The sequence below is a fragment of the Myodes glareolus genome, chromosome 1, assembly GCF_982192425.1.
Source record: "Myodes glareolus chromosome 1, mMyoGla1.1, whole genome shotgun sequence".
NCBI lineage: Eukaryota > Metazoa > Chordata > Mammalia > Rodentia > Cricetidae > Myodes > Myodes glareolus.
The window spans coordinates 67,980,324-68,003,287 of record NC_142026.1 but is presented as its reverse complement, the minus strand read 5'-3'; the positions used below and the strand labels follow the sequence as shown (position 1 = coordinate 68,003,287).

The 22,964-nt window shown below is 39.4% G+C and overlaps 1 protein-coding gene across 2 annotated transcripts in view; it reads right to left on the bottom strand.

Annotated features, from left to right (window-relative positions):
- LOC125396007 (sulfotransferase 2A1-like) overlaps positions 1 to 22,964 on the bottom strand; it is a 48,488-nt gene that overhangs the window by 7,922 nt on the left and 17,602 nt on the right. For both annotated transcript variants that reach the window (XM_087908874.1, XM_087908875.1), the window contains 2 exons: positions 21,283 to 21,377; positions 1,505 to 1,682 (listed from right to left, as the gene is read on the bottom strand). In XM_087908874.1, coding sequence (XP_087765000.1) covers positions 1,505 to 1,682; positions 21,283 to 21,377 — 273 coding nt within the window. The remainder of the gene's footprint in view (positions 1 to 1,504; positions 1,683 to 21,282; positions 21,378 to 22,964) is intronic.

Sequence of the window (22,964 nt, the reverse complement as noted above, 5' to 3'; positions counted from 1 at the left end):
TTCCTGGACCTGGAGTGAGGGGGGAGGAACTTGGACTTCCCACAGGGCAGGAGACCCTGACTTCCCTTGGGGACAAAGAGGGAGGAGGAGAGGGAGGGGGGGAGTGGGAGGGCGTTGGGAGGAGGGGCGTAAATGGAAACTTTTTATAATTTAATAAAATTACAAAAAAAAAGAGAAGTATGTCTTTGAAGGTACACACATAAAGTTCTAAGTTACAATATGTAAATATCCTGTGCACCTTACAAGTAAATACTTCTTTTTTAATAATCTCCTCAAACACTGGTGTGTCAGGGGACAAGATAACCCTACTACATGATGGCTTAACTCTTCTTGATAAGAAAATTCCTAATAGTTCTGGTAGCTGTAGGTCTCCCAAAAATATTTTTGATCAGACTGTCCCTGGCCTTTCTTATGGCCTGTAGTGGCCTTCTCCCTAGGTCTTTTTCTGTCTTTGTCTAAGATTAATGTCTTAGACATTCATACACAAACACACATATACACACATACAATCACACACACACATATGTGTATGTAAATAAATATAAATATATCCTCTTGAGATATATGATACATGATCCACACTATATTTTGGAAGAGAATAAGCTTAAATGTTATTTTGGTCTCATGATCCACCATTCTATGATGGAGGAAGCTTGAAGGTTAAGGCTGAAGCATCTAAATTATTGGTAGAAGAAAATGAAATCCATTATTCTCTGCTTCCTGCATCTATACCCAAGTTCTTTACTCATCTCCAGAGACATGATATCCGACTCATTCCTTCTTCAGCAGAGTCCCATCTCACCAATTATTTGCTAGTAAGGTGTAGGTGAGATTCCAGGTGTTATACACTCTGGCAAAGTTACTCCTTAGTTTTTACAGCAATGAAATCATGCCAAAAAACTCTTCCCAGTATAGAGAGGTAGCACAGCCATAGAGAGGATGGATATTACCATTCCAGGAGAGACAATTCAGAATCAACTGAGTAGCCCTGAGTCTGAAGCAATTCAAATTTAGGTTGGAAATTGCCATCGTATTGTAGCAGTGGTGAACAATTTGCTTTTTATGGGACTAGAGTCAGCCTGCTATGAGTCAGCAATCTTGACATATTCAATATCTCTTCAAATCATTTTGAAGGAAGTCATTTCAGTGTTTGTGATCCCAGATATATCTTTGGTCCCATGCATTGACATTTTCTTTAGAATTGAGTTCTAAGACACTGGGAGCCTTACAGAGTCTCATTGCAGTATGTCTGCACTTTCTTTCACATTGAGAGTACTGTACATATGCAATGCCAAGATACTCTCCCACAACAAGTCAATTCTTTTTCAGAGTTCCTGAAAGCCACATCATCAACATGAAAAGATTCCATTGCAAGGTCTGTAAGAAACTATGTTGTAATGAGCAATGACTTTTGAAACATTCCTGACTTTTTATAGTCTCATTGAAACAACAAGTTCTCCACATATTCTGACATATTTTTGAAGCTGGATATAATTTTCTTCACCTTTCCTCATGAGATTCAAACCATTAGTAACCGCATCTTCTGGAATGAGGCTAAAATTGGACATTTTATTTTCTTTCATGGCTTGGAAGGAGCTGTGCTTGAGGACCAGATCCAGCTCATCTGTCTCTAATTTCTTTCCTAAGAAGTCACAGATCTTCTCTATGGTTCCTCTTGTATCCTAAAAAGAGAAGAAACAAAAAAGATGCTAATGAACAGAGAGATCTGAGAGAACAGATGCAGCGAAGATAACTGTGGATGGACACTGATATGGGTGCATGGAAAAAGAAATAACGCCGTGAAATGCAAAAGCATTGAAAGATTTGAGGAAAGAAACAGGACATTTACAGATGGCAGAAGTCACACACACAGCATTTTGTAATGAGTTGGGAGTGCAATGTGTCTGATGCCTGTACCTAAAAGACAGAGACTGATTTCTTTTAGGGAGGAGAGGATACTAGAGACAGGATCTCACATAGCAAGACTGTTCTTAAACTTACTTTGTAGTAGATGAAGACCTGGAGCATGTGATCCTCCTGTTTCCAATTCTGTAATGTTGTGTTCACAGATGTATGCCAACACACCCACTAAATGCACTGGGATATTTTTTCCTTTAGACAGGGTCTCACTATGCAGCCTTGTTTGGTGGGATGGAACTTAATATGGAGACTGTACTGACCTCAAGCTCAAATAGGTAAGGGATCCACCACCTGAATTTGCCTCATAAGTGCTGGCATTTAAGGTGTGCACCACCATACCCCACTTGCTTGAGCATTTAAAGAGACTTATAGAGATACTTTCAGGCAGTGATAATTGAGATTGAAGGCAGTCTGCACAAAGATTTTGAGAGAAGTTAATGTTTACACCATGTAATACTGTTTCCTATGGGTAAATAAGAATAATATAGTTTTGCAGCACTTTCATAAGAATGATGTCAATATTAATTACTTTGGGGTATTTCAGGGAGCTTTTATTCTGTTTTGAGTTAAGATATCATTCTATTACTCAGATATCCATCATATTCATAATCTTCTTGCTTCAGATACCTATATACTGGAATCACAAATGTTCACTGTCCAAATTGTTAATCAAAGAAGACAGTTATAAGAAGGCAGAACCTTAGAATAGTGGAGACTTTGCTTTGAATTCTAGCCCTTTTCATGGAACTCTAAAGGTATTGCTGATGCCAAACTTTTATTACATATTTTTCAAAGATTCATAATATTTTATGGGAAGGTAAATGATCATGGCAATAACAGAATATGATGTGTTGAATTTTTAGAACAGGAAACTTATGTAAAACTGCACAGTCATGCAGCAGATACAGCTAGATAATAATAAATTTCATTTAATTTATTTATTAAATTTATTTAGAATAAATAATAAATGAGAAAGTAAAAGATTTTGAAAAGGCAAAGAGTCTTTGGTGTTGCTACATAAATGGAAACTTTCTGTTCGTGAAAGAAAACATTAAGGAATCAAAATCATTTTGAATGATCAAATTTTCCTGGTTTTGTTGCTCCTTTATATTTTTCATTAAGAATTGTTTTTCTGACTTTTGTCAGGGATACAGGTGGGCTGGCTGCAGATTTTTCATTTCCCTGTGCCCCTCTAGATCCAATCCCCCAGTGTCCTCCCCAATTTTGACACAGAAAAATCTGTGGCTACTTCCCCTATCTAGAATAGATCTCTCAGATGTTCTTCTAACTTCACTGTTCCAGCTCAATGTACTATCCCAATTGCCATCACTGCCTACAATAACCCAGACATCTAGCGACCCTTCACAACCACAACTCAAAGAAGAGAAACACACAAACTCTACTACACACACACACAAATAATAAACGGAATCAACAACCACTGGTCATTAATATCACTTAATATTAATGGACTCAACTCACCTATAAAAAGGCACAGACTTAGAGACTGGATAAGGAAACAGGATCCAACATTCTGCTGTTTACAAGAAACACACCTCAACCACAGAGATAAACATCTACTCAGAATAAAGGGTTGGGAAAAGGTTTTCCAAGCAAACAGACCTAAGAAACAAGCTGGTGTGGCCATTCTAATATCTAACACAATTGACTTCAAACTAAAATCAATCAGAAGAGATGGAGATGGACATTTCATACTCTTAACAGGAACAATTAATCAGGAGAAAGTCTCAATCCTGAATATCTACGCCCCTAATATAAAAGCACCCACTTATGTAAAAGAAAAACTTTTAGAACTCAAGGCAGTCATCAAACCACACACAAAAATAGTAGGAGACTTCGACACACCTCTCTCACCAATGGACAGATCAATCAAACAGAAACTCAACAGAGAAATAAGAGAATTGCTAGAGGTAATGAATCAAATGGACTTCACAGATATCTATAGAACATTCTACCCAAAAAGGAAAGAATATACCTTCTTCTCTGCAGCTCATGGAACCTTCTCGAAAATTGACCACATACTCGGTAACAAAGCAAACTTACACAGATACAAAAAAAATTAGTAATCACCTGTGTCTTGTCAGATCACCACGGAATAAAGTTAGAATTCAATAACAATTCGAATTCCAGAAAGCCTACAAACGTGTGGAAGTTGAACAGTCAACTTCTGAATCATCCTTGGGTCAAGGAAGAAATAAAGAAAGAAATTAAAGTCTTCCTTGAATTTAATGAAAATAAAGACACAACAACTCAAACCTATGGGACACAATGAAAGCAGTTCTAAGAGGAAAGTTCATAGCGCTAAGTGCCCAATTAAAGAAAACGGAGAAAGCATATATTGGAGACTTAATAGCACACCTAAAAGCTCTGGAAAAAAAAAGAAGCAGACTCTCCCAGGAGGAGTAGAAGATTGGAAATAATCAAACTGAGGGCTGAAATCAACAAAATAGAAACACAGAAAACAATCCAAAAAATCAACAAAACAAAAAGTTGGTTCTTGGAGAAAATCAACAAGATTGACAAACCCCTAGCCAAACTAATCAAACGGCAGAGAGAGAACACTCAAATTAATAAGATCAGAAATGAAAAGGGGGACATAACAACAGACACAGTGGAAATTCAGAGAATCATTAGATCTTACTACGAGAGTTTATATGCCACAAAGTTGGAAAATGTACAGGAAATGGATTGGTTTTTAGATAAATACCATTTACCAAAGTTAAATTAAGAGCAAGTGAACAGTCTAAATAGACCTGTTAGTCGCGAAGAATTAGAAGCTGTTATCAAAAACCTCCCCACCGTGGCCCATAACCATACTGATGTATATTTTGCTTATCACCATAGATCCTTCATCTGGCGAAGGACGGCAATACAGATGGAGACCCAATTTGGAGCACTAGACTGAGCCCCCTAAGGTCCAAATGAGGAGCAGAAGGAGGAAGAACATGAAAAACGAAATCAGGACTGCGAGGGATGCTATCACCCACTGATACAAAGGAACGGATCTAATGAGAGTTTACCAAGGCCAGTTGGACTGGGACTGAACGAGCACGTGATCTAACCAGATTCTAGGAATTTGGCCGGATTCTCTGAATGTGGCTGGCCCGAAGTCTTTCTGAAAAGCCATTGACTATGATACTGGGACCTGTTTCCTCTGAATATACTGGATTTTGGGGATCCAGTCTGTTTGGATACTCACCTTCCTGGACCTGGATGGAGGGGGGATTAACTTGAACTTCCCACAGGGCAGGAAACCCTGACTGCCCTAAGGGACGAAGAGGGAGGAGGAGAGGGAGTGGGGGAGTGGGAGGGTGTTGGGAAGAGGGGCGGAAAAGGAAACTTTTAAAAAATAAAAAAAATTTACTTTCAAAAAAAAACAAAAAACAAAAACCTCCCCACCAAAAAAAGCCCAGGTCCAGATGGTTTCAATGCAGAATTCTACCAGAACTTCCAGGAAGAGCTAATACCTATATTCCTTAATGTATGTCACAATATAGAAACAGAAGAATCATTGCCAAACTCTTTTTATGAAGCTACAGTTACCCTGATACCAAAACCACACAATGACACAACCAAGAAAGAGAATTACAGACCAATCTCACTCATGAACATTGACGCCAAAATACTCAATAAAATACTGGCAAACCGAATCCAAGAATACATTAGAAAAATTATCCATTATGATCAAGTGGGCTTCATCCCAGAGATTCAGGACTGGTTCAACATACGCAAATCTATCAATGTAATCCATCATATAAATAAATTGAAAGAAAAAAACCATATGATCATTTCATTGGATGCTGAAAAAAGCATTTGACAAAATTCAACACCCCTTTATGATAAAGGTGTTGGAGAGATTGGGTATATGAGGATCATACCTAAATATAATAAAAGCAATATATAGTAAGCCGACAGCTAACATCAAATTGAACGGAGAGAAACTCAAAGCCATTCCACTAAAATCAGGAACACGACAAGGCTGTTCACTCTCTCCATACTTCTTCAATATAGTGCTTGAAGTCCTAGCAATAGCAATAAGACAACATAAGGGGATCAAGGGGATTCGAATTGGAAAGGATGAAGTGAAACTTTCGTTATTTGCTGACGATATGATAGTGTACATAAGCGACCCCAAAAACTCTACCAAAGAACTCCTACAGCTGATAAACACCTTTGGTGATGGGGCAGGATACAAGATCAACTCCAAAAAATCAGCTGCCCTCCTATACACAAAGGATAAAGAAGCAGAGAGGGAAATCAGAGAAACATCACCTTTCATGATAGCCACAAACAGCATAAAATATCTTGGGGTAACTCTAACCAAGGAAGTGAAAGACCTATTTGACAAGAACTTTAAGTCCTTGAAGAAAGAAATTGAGGAGGATACCAGAAAATGGAAAGATCTCCCCTGTTCTTGGATTGGGAGAATCAACATAGTAAAAATGGCAATTCTACCAAAAGCAATCTATAGATTCAATGCAATTACCATCAAAATTCCATCAAACTTCTTCACAGACCTTGAGAGAACAATAATCAAGTTTATATGGAAAAACAAAAAACCCAGGATAGCCAAAACAATCTTATACAATAAAGGAACTTCTGGAGGCATTACCATCCCTGACTTCAAACTCTATTACAGAGCAGCAGTATCGAAAACAGCTTGGTATTGGCATAACAACAGAGAAGTCGACCTATGGAATCGAAAGACCCGGGTATTAACCCACAAACATATAAACACCTGATATTTGACAAGGGAGCTAAAGGCATACAATGGAAGAAGGAAAGCATCTTTAACAAATGGTGCTGGCATAACTGGATGTCAACCTGTAGAAGAATGAAAATAGATCCATATCTATCACCATGCACAAAACTCAAGTCCAAATGGATTAAAGACCTCAACATTAATCCGACCACTTTGAACCTGATAGAAGAGAAAGTGGGAAGTAGTCTACAAGATATAGGCACAGGAGACCAGTTCCTAAGCAGAACCCCAGGAGCTCAGACAATAAGAGAAGCAATGAATAAATGGGACCTCCTGAAACTGAGAAGCTTCTGTAAAGCAAAGAACACTGTCAGTAAGACCAAAAGGCTACCTTCCGACTGGGAGAAGATCTTCACCAATCCCTCATCAGACAAAGGTCTGATCTCCAAAATATACAAAGAACTCAAGAAACTAGACACTAAAACTCTAATTAACCCAATTAAAAAATGGGGTACTGAACTGAACAGAGAATTCACAACAGATGAACTCCGAATGGCCAAAAGGCACTTAAGGTCATGCTCAACCTCCTTAGCGATAAGGGAAATGCAAATCAAAACAACTTTGAGATATCATGTTACACCTGTCAGAATAGCCAAACTCAAAAACACTAATGATAGCCTATGCTGGAGAGGATGTGGAGTAAGGGGAACACTTATCCATTGTGGGTGGGAATGCAAACTTGTGCAGCCACTGTGGAAATCAGTGTGGCGGTTTCTCAAGAAACTGGGAGTCAACCTCCCTCAGGACCCAGCAATTCCACTCTTGGGAATATACCCAAGAGATGCCCTATCATACTACAAAAGCATTTGTTCAACTATGTTCATAGCAGCACTACTTGTAATAGCCATATAATGGAAACAACCTAGGTAACCCTCAACAGAAGAATGGTTAATAAAGGTGTGGAACATATACACATTAGAGTTCTACTCAGCGGTAAAAAACAATGACATCTTGAATTTTGCATGCAAATGGATGGAAATAGAAAACACTTTACTGAGTGAGGTAAGCCAGACCCAAAAAGAGGAATATGGTATGTATTCACTCATAAGTGGATTCTAACCATAATTAAAGGTCTTTGAGCCTATTATTCGTGATCCTAGAGAAGCTAAATAAGAAGGTGAACCTAGTTGAAAATCATTAGCTATCTGCCTGGAGATTGGAAATAGACAAGAGTCCCAGGTAACCTCGGGTGTATGGGTGGTGGGAGGGTTGTTGGAAGGGGAGAGGGTAGGAGAGAAGGGAGCAGGGGAGGAATGGGGAAAGCTAGGTGGACTGGGATGAGGGGAGGGAGGAAGGATGGATGTGAGATCAGGGAAGAATATATCTCAACTAAGGGAGTCATTTTAGGGTTTACAGGAGACTTGATTATAAATGGGATCCCAGGTCCAAGGAGAGATCCCCAGATTGTTCTCTAGACAGAGGAGAAGGTGCCTGAACCGGCCTTGGCCTATAACCATACTGATGAAGATTTTGCTTATCTCCATAGATCCTTCATCTGACGATGGATGGCGATACAGATGGAGACCCACATTGGAGCACCGGACTGAGCCCCCCATGGTCCAAATGAGGGGCAGAAAAGGGAAGAACATGAAAAAAACTCAGGACCGCGAGGGGTGCGATCACCCACTGATACAAGGGGACTGATCTAATGAGAGTTAACCAAGGCCAGTTGGACTGGGACTGAACGAGCATGTGATCCAACCAGATTTTCTGAATGTGGCCGGATCTCTGAATGTGGCTGGTCCGGAGCCTTTCTGAAAAGCCACTGACAATGACACTGGGACTTGTTTCCTCTGCATATGCTGGATTTTTGGGATCCAGTCTGTTCGGATACTCACCTTCAGGGACCTGGAAGGAGTGGGGAGGAACTTGAACTTCCCACAGGGCTGGAAGCCCTCACTGCTCTTAGGGATGAAGAGGGAGGACGAGGGGGAGTGGGGAGTGGGAGGGTGTTGGGAGGAGGGGCGAAAAAAAAGAATAATAAATTTTTTAAAATAAAAAAAAGAAATAAAATTTTAAAAAAAGAATTGTTTTTCTGACTTTTGTAGGGATGCAGGTAGGCTGGCTGCAGATTTTTCATTTCCCTGTGCCCCTCTAGATCCAATCCCCCAGTCTCATCCCCACTTTTGACAGAAAATCTGTGACTACTTCCCTTATCTAGAGTATATCTCACTGATGTTCTTCTAACTTCACTGCTCTAGCTCAATGTACTATCCCAATACACAAATCCAAAAGGCCTGTCTTGGGAACTCACAGATGACTCTGGATAGGGAAGGCGTAAGTTAATTGTAGATCATCACCTATCTCTCATTACTTTGAGACCAGTGCCCCAATGTTACCCCTAACTATGCATCAGAACATCTGCATTATCCACCCACATCTCTAGTAGATCTCATAGACCACTTCAAACATCCCTATCCCAACTCATTGCATTGTTCCACACTTCACCTCCACCAAACATTCCCTGGGAATTCACAGGACAAGATGGTCAGGGAAGCAGTTTGGCTAAATATGTCAGATGAAAGTGTTCCACTTTACAAAATTTGGAAAATTAAAATATGTACCCCATACCATTGACACTTATTCAGGTTTCAATGGGCAACTGCCCTGAGCTCAGGAAAGGCTGCTTCAGTAATCACACATTTATTAAAATTTATGGCTATCATGGGTATACCTGCACAAATAAAGACAGATAATGACTCAGCGTATGTTTCTATGAAAATGAAACAGTTATTTGCTTATTATATATAAAGTATATTACAGGTATATCAAAGAATCCTACGAGTCAGGCTGTAATAGAATGATCGAAGTGATTGATGTAGGATTTCCCTCTGTATGTTGTGATTACCGTTAATAAATAAAGAAACTGCTTTGTACCTACAGCAGGGAAGAACTTAGCTAGACATGCAAAACTAAACTGAATGCTGGGATAAAAAAAGACAGAGTCAGAAAGAAGGCATGTAGCCCTGCTAGAGCCAGATGGAACATTAGTTGGTAAGTCACAGCCACGTGGCAATACACAGATTAATATAAATGAGTTAAATTAATATGCAAGATTCAGCCAATAAAAAGTTAGAGCTAATGGACCAAACAGTGATTTAATTAATATGGTTTCTGTGTGATTATTTTGGTTTCAGGCAGCCAGGACAAACAAGCAGCCTCCCTCCTACAAGTTGGTGCACCAACGTGGTGGACTAAATCTACTTAAAAACCTGAGAGAGTTTTAAAAGGAAATCTCGACATAAAAGAACAGAGTTTAGCACAATTTATCGGTATCTATAACATGAGGGGTCCTGCTTGTTGGGGTATCTGTCCCACCCAGTACCCCACAGCTGTATATTTGAATACCTATGCTAAGTTATTTTGTCAGATTGTATACATGCATGCTTCTACCTGTGTTTAAGACATTTTATAGGCAGGGGCTTCTCTATTACACATGACCCTGCTTCCCCCAAGCCTGTCCTATTGTCTGCAAAGTCCTTGGCCCAGGAACAGTTCCTGTTCTTGCACTAAGGAGACCCACCCAGAGGGGTGAGGGTCTGCCAGCCAGGCAGGCGAAAAGGATCCCTCAAGAAAGTGCAGGGCACCTTGAGCTTCTGCTGCAGGGTCTTCTGTGTTCCACTCGACCCTGATCACCCCCACCATGGCTGCCCTTTTGTCAGTGGCGTCCTGGGACTACCAGGAGTCCCTGTTTCTGTGCTAAGGAGTTCCATCCAGATGGGAATAGTTCCTGCACCTGCACTGAGGAGATACACCCAGAGAGTCAGACACAGCAAAGATTGAACCAAGACACCAAGACTTTCCTGGCTGCATTTGAAGAAAGAGATTTGCAGGTACCAATGCAAGAATTGCTCCAACAACCTGAAAGGCAACATGACATCACCAGAATCCAGGGATCATGCAACAAGAAGAAGTGAACAACCTACTCCAGAAGAAATAGAAGAAATCGACGCTACGCAGAACTTTATAAAAATAATAGAGGAACCTAAACAGGAGGTGAAAAACTGCCATAAAGAAATGGAGATGACAAACAGAAAGGTAGAGGAAATGAATAAATCTCTCAAAGATAACCAAGAAAAACAAGAAAAAGCAATCAAACAGGTAAGGGAAACAGTTCAAGACTTGAAAAATGAAATGGAGGTAATGAAGAAAACACAGACCGAGGAAAGGCTGGATATGGAAAATCTGGGTAAATGAACAGGAGCTGCAGAGACAAGTAATACCAATGGAATACAAGAGATAGAAGAAAGAATCTCAGACACTGAAGATACTATGAAGGAAATAAACTCACTGATTAAAGAAAAAAACAAATCCAACAAATTCTTAACACAAAACATCCAGGAAACCTGGAACACCATGAAAACACCAAACCAAAAAAAAATAGGGGTAGAAGGAAGGGAAGACATAGAGCTCAAAGGCCCAGAAAATATATTCAACAAAATTATAGAAGAAAATTTTCCCAACCTAAAGAATGATATTCCTATGGAGGTTCAAGAAGCATACAGAATACCAAATAGACTGGATCAAAAAAAAGCATCCCCTCACCATATAATAATCAAGACACAAAATATACAGAATAAAGAACAAATATTAAGAGCTCCAAGGGGAATAGGTCAAGTAACATATAAAGGGAAACCTATCAGAATTACACCTGATCTTTCAATGGAAACCACGAAAGTCAGAAGGTCTTGGATAGATGTGCTGCAGAAACTAAAAGACCAAGGATGCAAACCCAGACTACTATACCCAGAAAAGCTTGCATTCACCATCAATGGAGAAAACAAGATATTCCAGGACAAAAACAGATTTAAACAATATGTAGCCACAAACCCAGCCTTACAGAAAATACTAGAAGTAAAATCACAAACCAAGGAAGCCAACAACACCCATAATAACACAAGCATCTGACAATCCTCCACCAGCACAGCTCAAAGAAGGGAAACACAGAAACAATACCACCAGAAAAAATAACTGGAGTAAACAACCAATGGTCATTAATATCACTTAATATCAATGGAATCAATTCATACATAAAAAGGCACAAGTTGAGGGAATGGATACGAAATCAGGATCCAACATTCTGCTGCTTACAAGAAACACACCTCAACCACAAAGACAGACACCTACTCAGAGTAAAGGGTTGGGAAAAGGATTTCCAATCAAATGGACCAAAGAAACATGCAGGTGTGGCTCTACTAATATCTAACAAAATTAAATTCAAACTAAAATTAAACAGAAGAGATGGAAATTGATACTTTATACTCATAACGGGAAAAATTTATCAGGAGGAAGTCTCAGTCCTGAATATCTACACTCCTAATATAAAAGCACCAACTTATGTAAAAGAAACATTACTAGAACTCAAAGCATACATCAAACCCCATACTCTAACAGTGGCTGATTTCAACACTCAGCTCTCACCAATGGACAGGTCAACCGGACAGAAACTTAACAGAGAAATAAGAGAACTAACAGATGTAATGAACCAAATGGACTTAATGGACATCTATAGAACATTCCACCCAAACAGAAAAGAATATACCTTCTTTCCAGCATCTCATGGAACTTTCTCAAAAATGGATCAAATTATTGGTAACAAAACAAACATCCATAGATACAAAGAAATTGTAGTAACCACCTGTGTACTATCAGATCACCATGGAATAAAGTTAGAATTCAACAACAATTCTAACCCCAGAAAACCTACAAACTCATGGAAACTGAACAGTCAACTACTGAACCATCCCTGAGACAATGAAGAAACACAGAAATAAATTAAAGTCTTCCTTGAATTCAACGAAAATAAAGACACAACATACCCAAACCTATGGGACACTATGAAAGCAGTGCTAAGAGGAAAGTTAATAGCACTAAGTGCCCACATAAAGAAAATAGAGAAAATACACATTAGAGACTTAACAGAATACCTGAAAGCTCTAAAAAGAAAAAGCAGATTCACCCAGGAAAAGTAGAAAACTGCAAATAATCAAACTGAAAGCTGAAATCAACAAAATAGAAATACAGAAAACAATCCAAAGAATCAATAAAACAAATGGCTGATTCTTGGAGAAAAACAACAACATTGACAAACCCCTTCCAAACTAATCAAACAGCAGAGAGTGAACACACAATTTAACAAGATCAGAAATGAAAAGGGGACATAACCACAGATACTGAGGATATTCAGAGAATCATTAGATCTTACTACAAAAGCCTGTATGCCACAAAATTGGAAAATGTGAAAGAAATGGACACATTTTTAGATAAATACCATATACCAAAATTAAGTGAAGACCAGTTGAGCAGTTTAAATAGACCTGTAAGTTGCGAGGAAATAGAAGCTGTCATCAGGAACCTCCCTACCAAAAAAAGCCCTGGACCAGATGGTTTCAATGTAGAATTCTACCAGAACTTCCAAGGAGAGGTAATACCTATACTCCTTAATGTGTTCCACAAAATATAAACAGAAGAATCATTGCATAACTCCTTTTATGAAGCCATAGTCACCCTGATACCAAAACCACAAAAAAATTAACTAAGAAAGAAAATAACAGAACAATCTCACTCATGAATATCGATGTGAAAATTCTCAATAAATTACTGGCAAACCGAATCCAAGAACACATCCAAAAAATTATACATAATGATCAAGTAGGCTTCATCCCAGAGAGGCAGGGCTGGTTCAACATATGAAGATCTATCAATGTATTCCATCATATAAATAAACAGAAGGAAAAAAACATATGATCATTTCATTAGATGCTGAAAAAGCATTTGACAAAATTTAACACCCTGTTATGATAAAGGTCTTGCAGATATAAGGGATAAAAGGTTCATTCCTAAAAATAATAAAAAGCAATATACAACATGCTAGAGCTAACATTAAATTAAATGAAGACAAACTCAAAGCCATCCCACTAAAATCAGGAACAAGACAAGGCTGTCCACTCTCTCCATACCTTGTGAATATAGTGCTTGAAGTTCTAGCAATAGCAATAAGAAAGCATAAGGAGATTAAGGGGATTCGAATTGGACAGGAAGTAGTCAAACTTTATTCATTTGCAGATGATATGATAGTGTACATAAGGACCCCAAAAACTCTACCAAAGAACTCCTACACTGACAAACACCTATAGTAATGTGGCAGAATACAAGATCAACTCCAAAAAATCAGTGGCCCTCATATACACAAAGAACAAAGAAGCAGAGAGGGAAATCAGAGAAACATCACTTTTCACGATAGCCACAAATAGCATAAAATATCTTGTGGTAACGCTAACAACAAGTTAGACTGAAAAATCTATTTGACACTTGTCTATAGACAAGAGTCCCAGATCCTTCATCCGACGATAGATGGCGATACAAACGGAGACCCACATTGGAGCACCGGACTGAGCCCCCCATGGTCCAAATGAGGGGCAGAAAAAGGAAGAACATGAAAAAAACTCAGGACCGCGAGGGGTGCGATCACCCACTGATACAAGGGGACTGATCTAATGAGAGTTAACCAAGGCCAGTTGGACTGGGACTGAACGAGCATGTGATCCAACCAGATTTTCTGAATGCGGCCAGATTCTCTGAATGTGGCTGGCCCGGAGCCATTCTGAAAAGCCACTGACAATGACACTGGGACTTGTTACCTCTGCATATACTGCATTTTTGGGATCCAGTCTGTTTGGATACTCACCTTCCTGGACCTGAGGGAGGGGGGGAGGAACTTGAACTTCCCACAGGGCTGGAAGCCCTGAATGCTCTTAGGGATGGAGAGTGAGGAGGAGAGGGAGGGGGAAGTGGGAGGGTGTTGGGAGGAGGGGAGGAAATGGAAACTTTCATAATTTAATAAACTTTGAAAAAATAATAATAATAATAAAAAAGAACAAGGGTCTTTAACAAAAAAAAAACTATTTGACAAGAACTTTAAGGCTTTGAAGAAAGAAATAGAAGAGGATACCAGAAAATGGGAGGATCTCCCATGCTCTTGGATTGGGAGGATCAACATAGTAAAAATAGCAATTCTACCAAAAACAATCTATAGATTCAATGCAATCCCCATCAAAATCCCAACAAGATTCTTCACAGACCTTGAGAGAACAATAATCAACTTTATATGGCAAAATAAAAAACCCAGGATAGCCAAAACAATACTAAATAATAAAAGTACTTCAGGAAGCATTACCATCCCTGCCCTCAAGCTCTATTACAGAGCTACAGTAATGAAAACTGCTTGGTATTGGCACAAAAACAGAGATGTTGACCATTGGAATCAAATCGAAGACCAAGATATTAATCCACAAACATATGAGCACCTGATTTTCGACAAAGGAACTAAAATTATATAATAGAAGAAAGAAAGCATCTTTAATAAATGGTGCTGGCATAACCAGATGTCAACCTACAGAAGAATGAAAATAGATCCATATCTATTACCATGCACAAAACTCAAATCCAAATGGATTAAAGACCTCAATATTAATCTGACCACACTGAGCCTGATAGAAGAGAAAGTGGGAAGTAATCAACAACACATGGACACAGGAGACCACTTCCTAGGTAGAACCCCAGTATCACAGTCAATAAGAGAAACAACGAATAAATGGTACCTCCTGAACCTGAGTAGCTTCTTAAAGCAAAGGACACTGTCATTAAGACAAAAAGGCAACCTACTGATTGGGAGAAGATCTTCACCAACCCCTCATCAGACAAATGTCTTATCTCTAAAATATACAAAGAACTCAAGAAACTAGACACTAAAACTCTAATTAACCCAATTTTAAAAAATGGGGTACTGAACTGAACAGAGAATTCTCAACAGAAGTTTAAATGGCCAAAAGACACTTAAGGTCATACTCAACCTCCTTAGTGATTAGGGAAATGCAAATCAAAACAACTTTGAGATATCATCTTACACCTGTCAGAATAGCTAAAATCAAAAACACCAATGGTAGCCTATGCTGGAGAGGAGGTGGATTGAGGGGAACACTCATTCATTGTTGGTGGGAATGCAAACTTGTGCAACCACTGTGGAAATCAGTGTGGTGTTTTCTCAAAAAACTCAGGAGAAGCTAAATAAGAAAGAGAACATAAAGAAAATCATACAGTTATCCTCCTGGATATTGGAAGTAGACAAGATTGCCAGGCAAACTTGGGTGCACAAGGGGATGGAAAGATGGAAGAAAGGGGAGAGGACTAGAGAAAAGGGAGAGGGAGAGGATTGGGGATAGCTTGGGGGAATGGGATGGGTGGAGGGAGCAAGGATGGTTATGGGAGCAGGGAGGTATATCTCTCAACTAAGGGAGCCATTTTAGGGTTTGCATGAGACTTGATTCTGGAGGGGTTCCCAGGCCCAAGAAGAGGTCCCCAGATTGTTCCCTGGGCATCAGAGAAGAGGGTGCCTGAACTGGCCTTGGCCCATAACCATACTGATGAATATTTTGCATGTCACCATAGAACCTTCATCTGGCGATGGGTGGAGATAGAGACAGAGACACATATTGGAACACTGGACTTAATTCCCTAGGTCCAAATGAGAAGCAGAGGGAGGGAGAACGTGAGAAAGGAAGGCAGAACCAGAGGGAACCTTCATCCGAGGATGGATGGAGATAGAGACGGAGACCCACATTGGAGCACTGGACTGAGCCCCCAAGGTCCAAATGAAGAACAGAAGGAGGGAGAACATGAAAAAGGAAGTCAGGACCGTGAAGGGTGCGTTCACTCACTGATTCAAGGGGACTGAGTGAATGAGAGCTCACCAAGGCCAGCTGGACTGGGACTGAACGAGCATGTGATCAAACCGGATTCTCTGAATGTGGCTGACATGGTGGCTGACTGAGAAGCCATTGACAATGGCACTGGGTCCTGTTTCATCTGCATGTACTGGCTTTTTGCGATACCAGTCTGTTTGGATGCTCACCTTCCTGGACCTGGAGGGAGGAGGGAGGAACTTGGACTTGCCACAAGGCAGGAAACCCTGACAGCTGTTGGGACTGGAGAGGGAGGAGAAGAGAGAGTGAGGGGAGCGGGAGGAGGGGAGGAAGTGGAAATTCTTATAAATAAATAAATAAATAAATAAGGCTACCTTCTGACTGGGAGAAGACCTTCACCAACCCTACATCAGACAAATGTCTGATCTCCAAAATATATAAAGAACTCAAGAAACTAGACATTAAAACATTCATTAACCCAATTACAAAATGGGAAACTGAACTGAACAGAGAATTCTCAACACAAGAAATTCAAATGGCCTAAAGACACTTAACTTCATACTCAACCTCTTTAGCGATCAGGAAAATTCAAATCAAAACAACTTTGAGATACCATCTCACACCTGTCAGAATAGCTAAAATCAAAAACACTAATGAAAGTCTATGCTCGAGAGGTTGTGGAGTAAGCGGAACACTCATTCACTGTTGGTGGAAATGCAAACTTGTACAATCACTTTGGAAATCAGTGTGGCGGTTTCTCAGGAAACTGGGAGTCTACCTACCTTTGGACCCAGCAATTCCACTCTTGGGTATATACCCAAAGGATGCCCAAACATAGTGCAAAAGCATTTGTTCAGCTATGTTCATAGCTGCACTATTTGTGATAGCCAGAACCTGGAAACAACCTAGGAGCCCCTCAATAGAAGAATGATTAAAGAAGGTGTGTCACATATACACATTGGAGTTTTACTCAGTGGTAAAAAAACAATGACATCTCGAATTTTTCATGCAAATGGTTGGAAATAGAAAACACTTTACTGAGTGAGATAAACCAGACCCAACAAGAGGAATATGGTATGTACTCACTCATAAGTGGATTCTAGCCATAAATAGAAGACATTGGGCTTATAATTCATGATTCTAGAGAAGCTAAATAAGAAGGTGACCCCAAAGAAAATCATGTAGTTATCCTCCTGGATATTGAAAGTAGACATGATTGCCAGACAAAAGTTAGGTGCACTGGGGTGAGGTGTGTTTATGAAGAGATGGGGAGGGAGAAGGGGAGGGTTGGGGAGAGTTTGGGGGAATGGGCTGGTTAGGATGGAGGAACAATGGATATGGGAACAGGGAAGTAGATATCTTAATATGCATACCATATTCCTCTTTATGGGTCTGGGTTACCTCATTCAGGATAGTGTTTTCTATTTCCATCAATTTGCATTCAAAATTCAAGATGTCATTGTTTTTTAACGCTGAGTGGTACTCTAATGTATATATATTCCTTACTTTCTTTATTCAATTAATTAATTAAGGGAGCCATTTTAGGGTTGGCAAGAGATTTGACTCTAGAGGGGTTCCCAAGTCCAAGAAGATGGCCCCAGCTAATTCCTTTGGCAGCAGAGGAGAAGGTGCCTGAATTGACCTTCTCCCATAGACACACTGATGAATATCTTGAATATCACCATAGAAAATTCATCTGGCGATGGATGGAGATAGAGTCAGAGACTCACATTGGAGAACTAGACTGAGCTCCCAAGGTCCAAATGAGGAACAGAAGGAGGGAGAATATGAGCAAGGAAGTCAGGACCGCGAGGGGTGCATCTACCCACTGAGATGGTGGGACTGATCTAATGGGAGCTCACCAAGGCAAGCTGGACTGGGACTGATGGAGAATGTGATCAAACCTGACTCTCTGAATGTGGCTGTCAATGGGGGCTGACTGAGAAGCCAAGGACAATGGCGATGGGTTTGATTCTACTGCATGGACTGGCTTTGTGGGAGCCTGGTTTGTTTGAATGCTCTCCTTCCTAGATCGGGATGGAGAGGGGGAGGACTTTGGACTTCCCATGTGGCAGGGAACCCTGACTGCTCTCAGGACTGGAGGGGGAGGAGAGTTAGGGAAGTGGGGGCAAATTGGAGGTGGGGAGGAGGTGAAAGTTTTTAATAATTAAAAAAAATAAAAAACTTTTCTCTCCCTATCTCCCCTTCTGCCCTCCCCACCATTACCCTCAAGCTCTCAATTTTTGCCTGGCAATCTTGTCTAATTCCAATATCCAGGAGGATAAGTACCTGCTTTTCTTTGGGTTCACCTTACTTTTCAGCTTCTCTAGGATCACGAATTATAGGCCAATGTCCTTTGTTATGGCTAGAACCCTCTTATGAGTGAGTGCATACCATATTCCTCTTTATGGGTCTGGGTTACCTCATTCAGGATAGTGTTTTCTATTTCCATCAATTTGCATTCAAAATTCAAGATGTCATTGTTTTTTAACGCTGAGTGGTACTCTAATGTATATATATTCCTTACTTTCTTTATTCAATCTTCCATTGAGGGGCATTTAGGTTATTTCCAGGTTCTGGCTATTATAAATAATGCTGCTATGAACATAGTTGAACAAATGCTTTTGTTGTATGATAGGGCATCTCTTGGTATTATAATAATAAGAATAAGAATAAGAATAAAGAAAAAACAAACAAAAAAGATATTTTGTATATTAATACAATTTTAGAACATATTTATCGTATTGCATTATATATTTCTACCTGTGATCAAGATATTTATACATTGTTTATATTTTGAGGTGATTGTACTCATTTCTTGTTTAAAGATTGATTAATATTCTAATATGAAGTCTTAGTCTTTAAGTTATGCAGGTATTAAGTATTATAGGTCAATAGTCATCCATGTTTGTCATACTTATAGTTAAATTATTCAGGGTCTTTAGATACATAGAGATAGACTGTATCTATCCATGTAGATAGGTAATCTTAAACCACTTCAAAGTTCTGTAGAACATGGCATTTAAATATTTTAGGATGATGTTAATGTGAGACACGATTGCTCTTGGCAGCATGATCTATTCCTGAGAGAGTGTTGAGCACCAAAGACACTCTACTTGGAGTTTGTTTTCTTCTTGGCACAACTGCCTTTTTGCCTATGCCTTGACCAATGACAAAGTGCACAATGTCCAGACTTGACCCAGCAGGATACAAGAAAAATGACTGCCAAACCTTCCCAAGACAGGGTAAGATGGTTCTGAAAATTTTTCTGCCTCTGAAAATGGTCTGTCAGTTACTCTAGGTCTTAGCCAAAGTTGGTTGCTTCAACATTGCAAATGAGACTTTGAGTGATTGCCTAGGCAGCCAGTTGTCTCTGTCATCTACTGTACATTTTGGAATTGCTTGATTGTACTTCCTGCCTACTCAAGTAATATTATCTCCCTTCTCCAGTCTTAATGGGGTTGAAGACTAGATAGTCATCATTACCATCCTCTTATGATCTATTCAAGCCATTTCGACTACAATCTTAGACTCCTTAGGATGGAATGCTTATTAAAACATTAGGATATATTCCTTGCTTAATACTGTTTATGCTGGCTGTAATTCTAACTTTATACTTAATATCTGTTCCTAGTGTACATAGTTTTTTATTAGGTTTGGAACTCTCTTATTTAAACAAAAGGGAGAGGTGCTATGGGAGTTCCTTCAGCCTATAGCCTTTAAGATACCAGCTCACTTGGGCATGGTCTCTTATAGAATAAATACAGCTGTAAAGAGGGTGTTGACTCTCTCTCTTTGGACTCTCATTTCTGGCTGCTAGCTTTAGTTCCTGTTTCCCACTCATGCAGAGGACTGTGATCTGTGAGCCTACCCCTAAATAAATAACTCTTTTTATACATAATCCTGATTTAGTGTGGGATTATTATGTAATTTACATCATCAAGAGGAAGTATTTTTAGCTAAATGAACATAAAATACACAAAATTATTTTTTCTTAATGGTCTTTTGAAACAATGTCTCGTATAGCCAACACTGACTTCAAACCAACCATACAAGCAAAGATGATCTGGAAACCCTGACACTGACTCTATGTCTCAGAGTTGGATTTGCATTCAAGTGTCACACGGCCAAGGTATTTTTTAATTTTTAAAATAAGTGATGTTTGAGACATGCCCAAAGTACTTAAACATATTTATACCATCAGTTGGCCATTTTAGTGAAATAAAACCTTCAATGATCAGGTAAATGTATAGTCTATCATTCTATTTAAATATATGGCATTACATAATGGTGAAACATTTTAAATATTCTCTACTAAGACTTTTGAAATCTCTAGTGTATTCTAGTCCATCATAAGGAACTCTCTGTACTGCAGAGCACAGGGCACCATCTTTCCTGATTGGCTGCACCCTGTACATGCCCAGTTAGATTAATGTAGCACTCAGTACTATTCCTGGGTCTCCTTGACTTGTATTCTCCCAGAACTCACTGATAATTTTCTCCTTTGTCTCTCTTCTTGCAGTCAAGTGTAGATGACATACATTTTGTCACAACAGTAGAATAACACTACTATCCCCACTAACCACTGACCACTGCATTATCAGATGTATCAAATGTGTTGTATAGATAGAATTAAATACTTGTAGTGCAAGTGTGAGCTACCCCTCTCTACTCCTCAGGGTAGAGAAGACGTGGAAGATGGATTAGGAGGCTGGAGAGGAAATGTCAGAAGCAGGTCAATAAAGGACATAAGCAGTAATCTAACTTTTAGTGAGTATTCATGAGCCTAACACTGACATGGCAACACTGAGGAATGTGGGGTACAGCATGGGGTGGGTTTGTGAGAGGGTTTGTGGTTGAGATAAGAATGCTGGTTACCTGTTTCAGGTCTTCATAGCACAAAAGCAGGAAGTTGTCCCTTTCTCTCATGGACAGCCAGGCACGGGTGTGCTCAAACCACGAGCCATATAAAACTGTGTGAAGGAAGGAAGAAAGTGTTGATTACAAAGAATAAAAGTGAGCACTGCCTGATATTCTTCACTTTTTTGCAAATGGTAGATACCTTTATTAAGAAAAATCAAACTGACATTTACAATATTCAATGTAACATATGACACATGCACAGATAGTGAGCTGATAAAATCAAAAACACTAGTAAACTCATCACCCCACTGCTTTACCACTGATGCCATGAGGAGATATCCTCCTGTTGGGAATCAATGACTCAGGCATGTGTTGGGAAAATCTATCATACCAATACAGTAAACCAGAGGTTTCTGGACATGGTCAGGCTTAGACTGTTTAATTCCATCATGTCTGAAGAATCATCTTACCTAATTATGAGGGAGATCCCCTTCTACTGGCCTCCACCTCTAAGTTACCCCCACTACTCAATAGTCACTCTTCAACACCCAAACCTCCAAAACACAGACAACTAGAGACCTTCCAAGCATAGACATCCACCTTCACATCCAAATTTCATTTACATTCCTATGGCTATTTTGATGTGTTCACAATAGTTCCTGGTTGAGTGCACTCTCTTATTGTCTTAGCCTCCATTTTACACTTGCATTGTTACCCGTTATCTGAAGAAATAACTGGATCAAATCAGAAAGAAGGTAAGAGTTAAGTCAGGGTAAGAGCAGTAGAATAAACGAATTCAAGGATTCTAAGATTTAATTGAAAACTGAGGGTAAATGATCTACGGAGAAGTTGTAGTGAATTCTACAAGAAATGGCAGAATTAAGTCACTTAAAGAGATTGAAAGTTGGTCTCAGATGAAGGTTCAGTGGAATGTATTTGCCTTGTAAGTGTGAGCACCTGTGCTTGAATCCTCAGGAACCATTGAACAAAGTAGCTATCAAGGCTCAATACCTAATGTTGTTGCTTGTCTTCCACATTCAAGCTTTGGCCCAAGAACAGACATAGTCACACATTTGTTTCCATACAATCATGGACACACACACCTATGGCATTAGAAAAGGCTAAAAGCCAAACCAGAAGTGGTGTCATACATCTGAAATATTAAAAGTCAGGAGTTAGTGTTAAGAGAAGACAAGAGGTTCAGTGTCATTTCCCACTACATTGTGAATTAGTGGCAAACTTGAGATACACCTGATCATGTCTTAAAATAAGCAAAAAACCAAAAGCATGTTAGTGAGAGCATCAAACATAAGGCAATGACATAATGTTGCTGAGAATTAAAATTTGTTCTGCTTTAGAGGTCATTTTCAAAGATAATGTGTTTATTTGGAGGCTGAGATTACAAAGTATATGTCAATAAGTCTGTCTCTGTTATGTAGAAAAGGATTACTTGAACGACTGATCCACTGTATCCATCCCATAAATGTCATGAGTGAAGGCTTTTACCATATTACTCAGCCTGAATATATTATTTTCTAAAACTGTAATAGATATATATCAAGTTATGAGACCTAGTGTTGTTGCTGTACCCAACAACAATAATTCACAAAGTCTGAGTGTTAGTGGGGAAACAACGGTCAAAAAGCAAGCAAGTAAGTAACTGCCTCCTGGTCAAGTGTTCTAGTGGAACAAAAAAG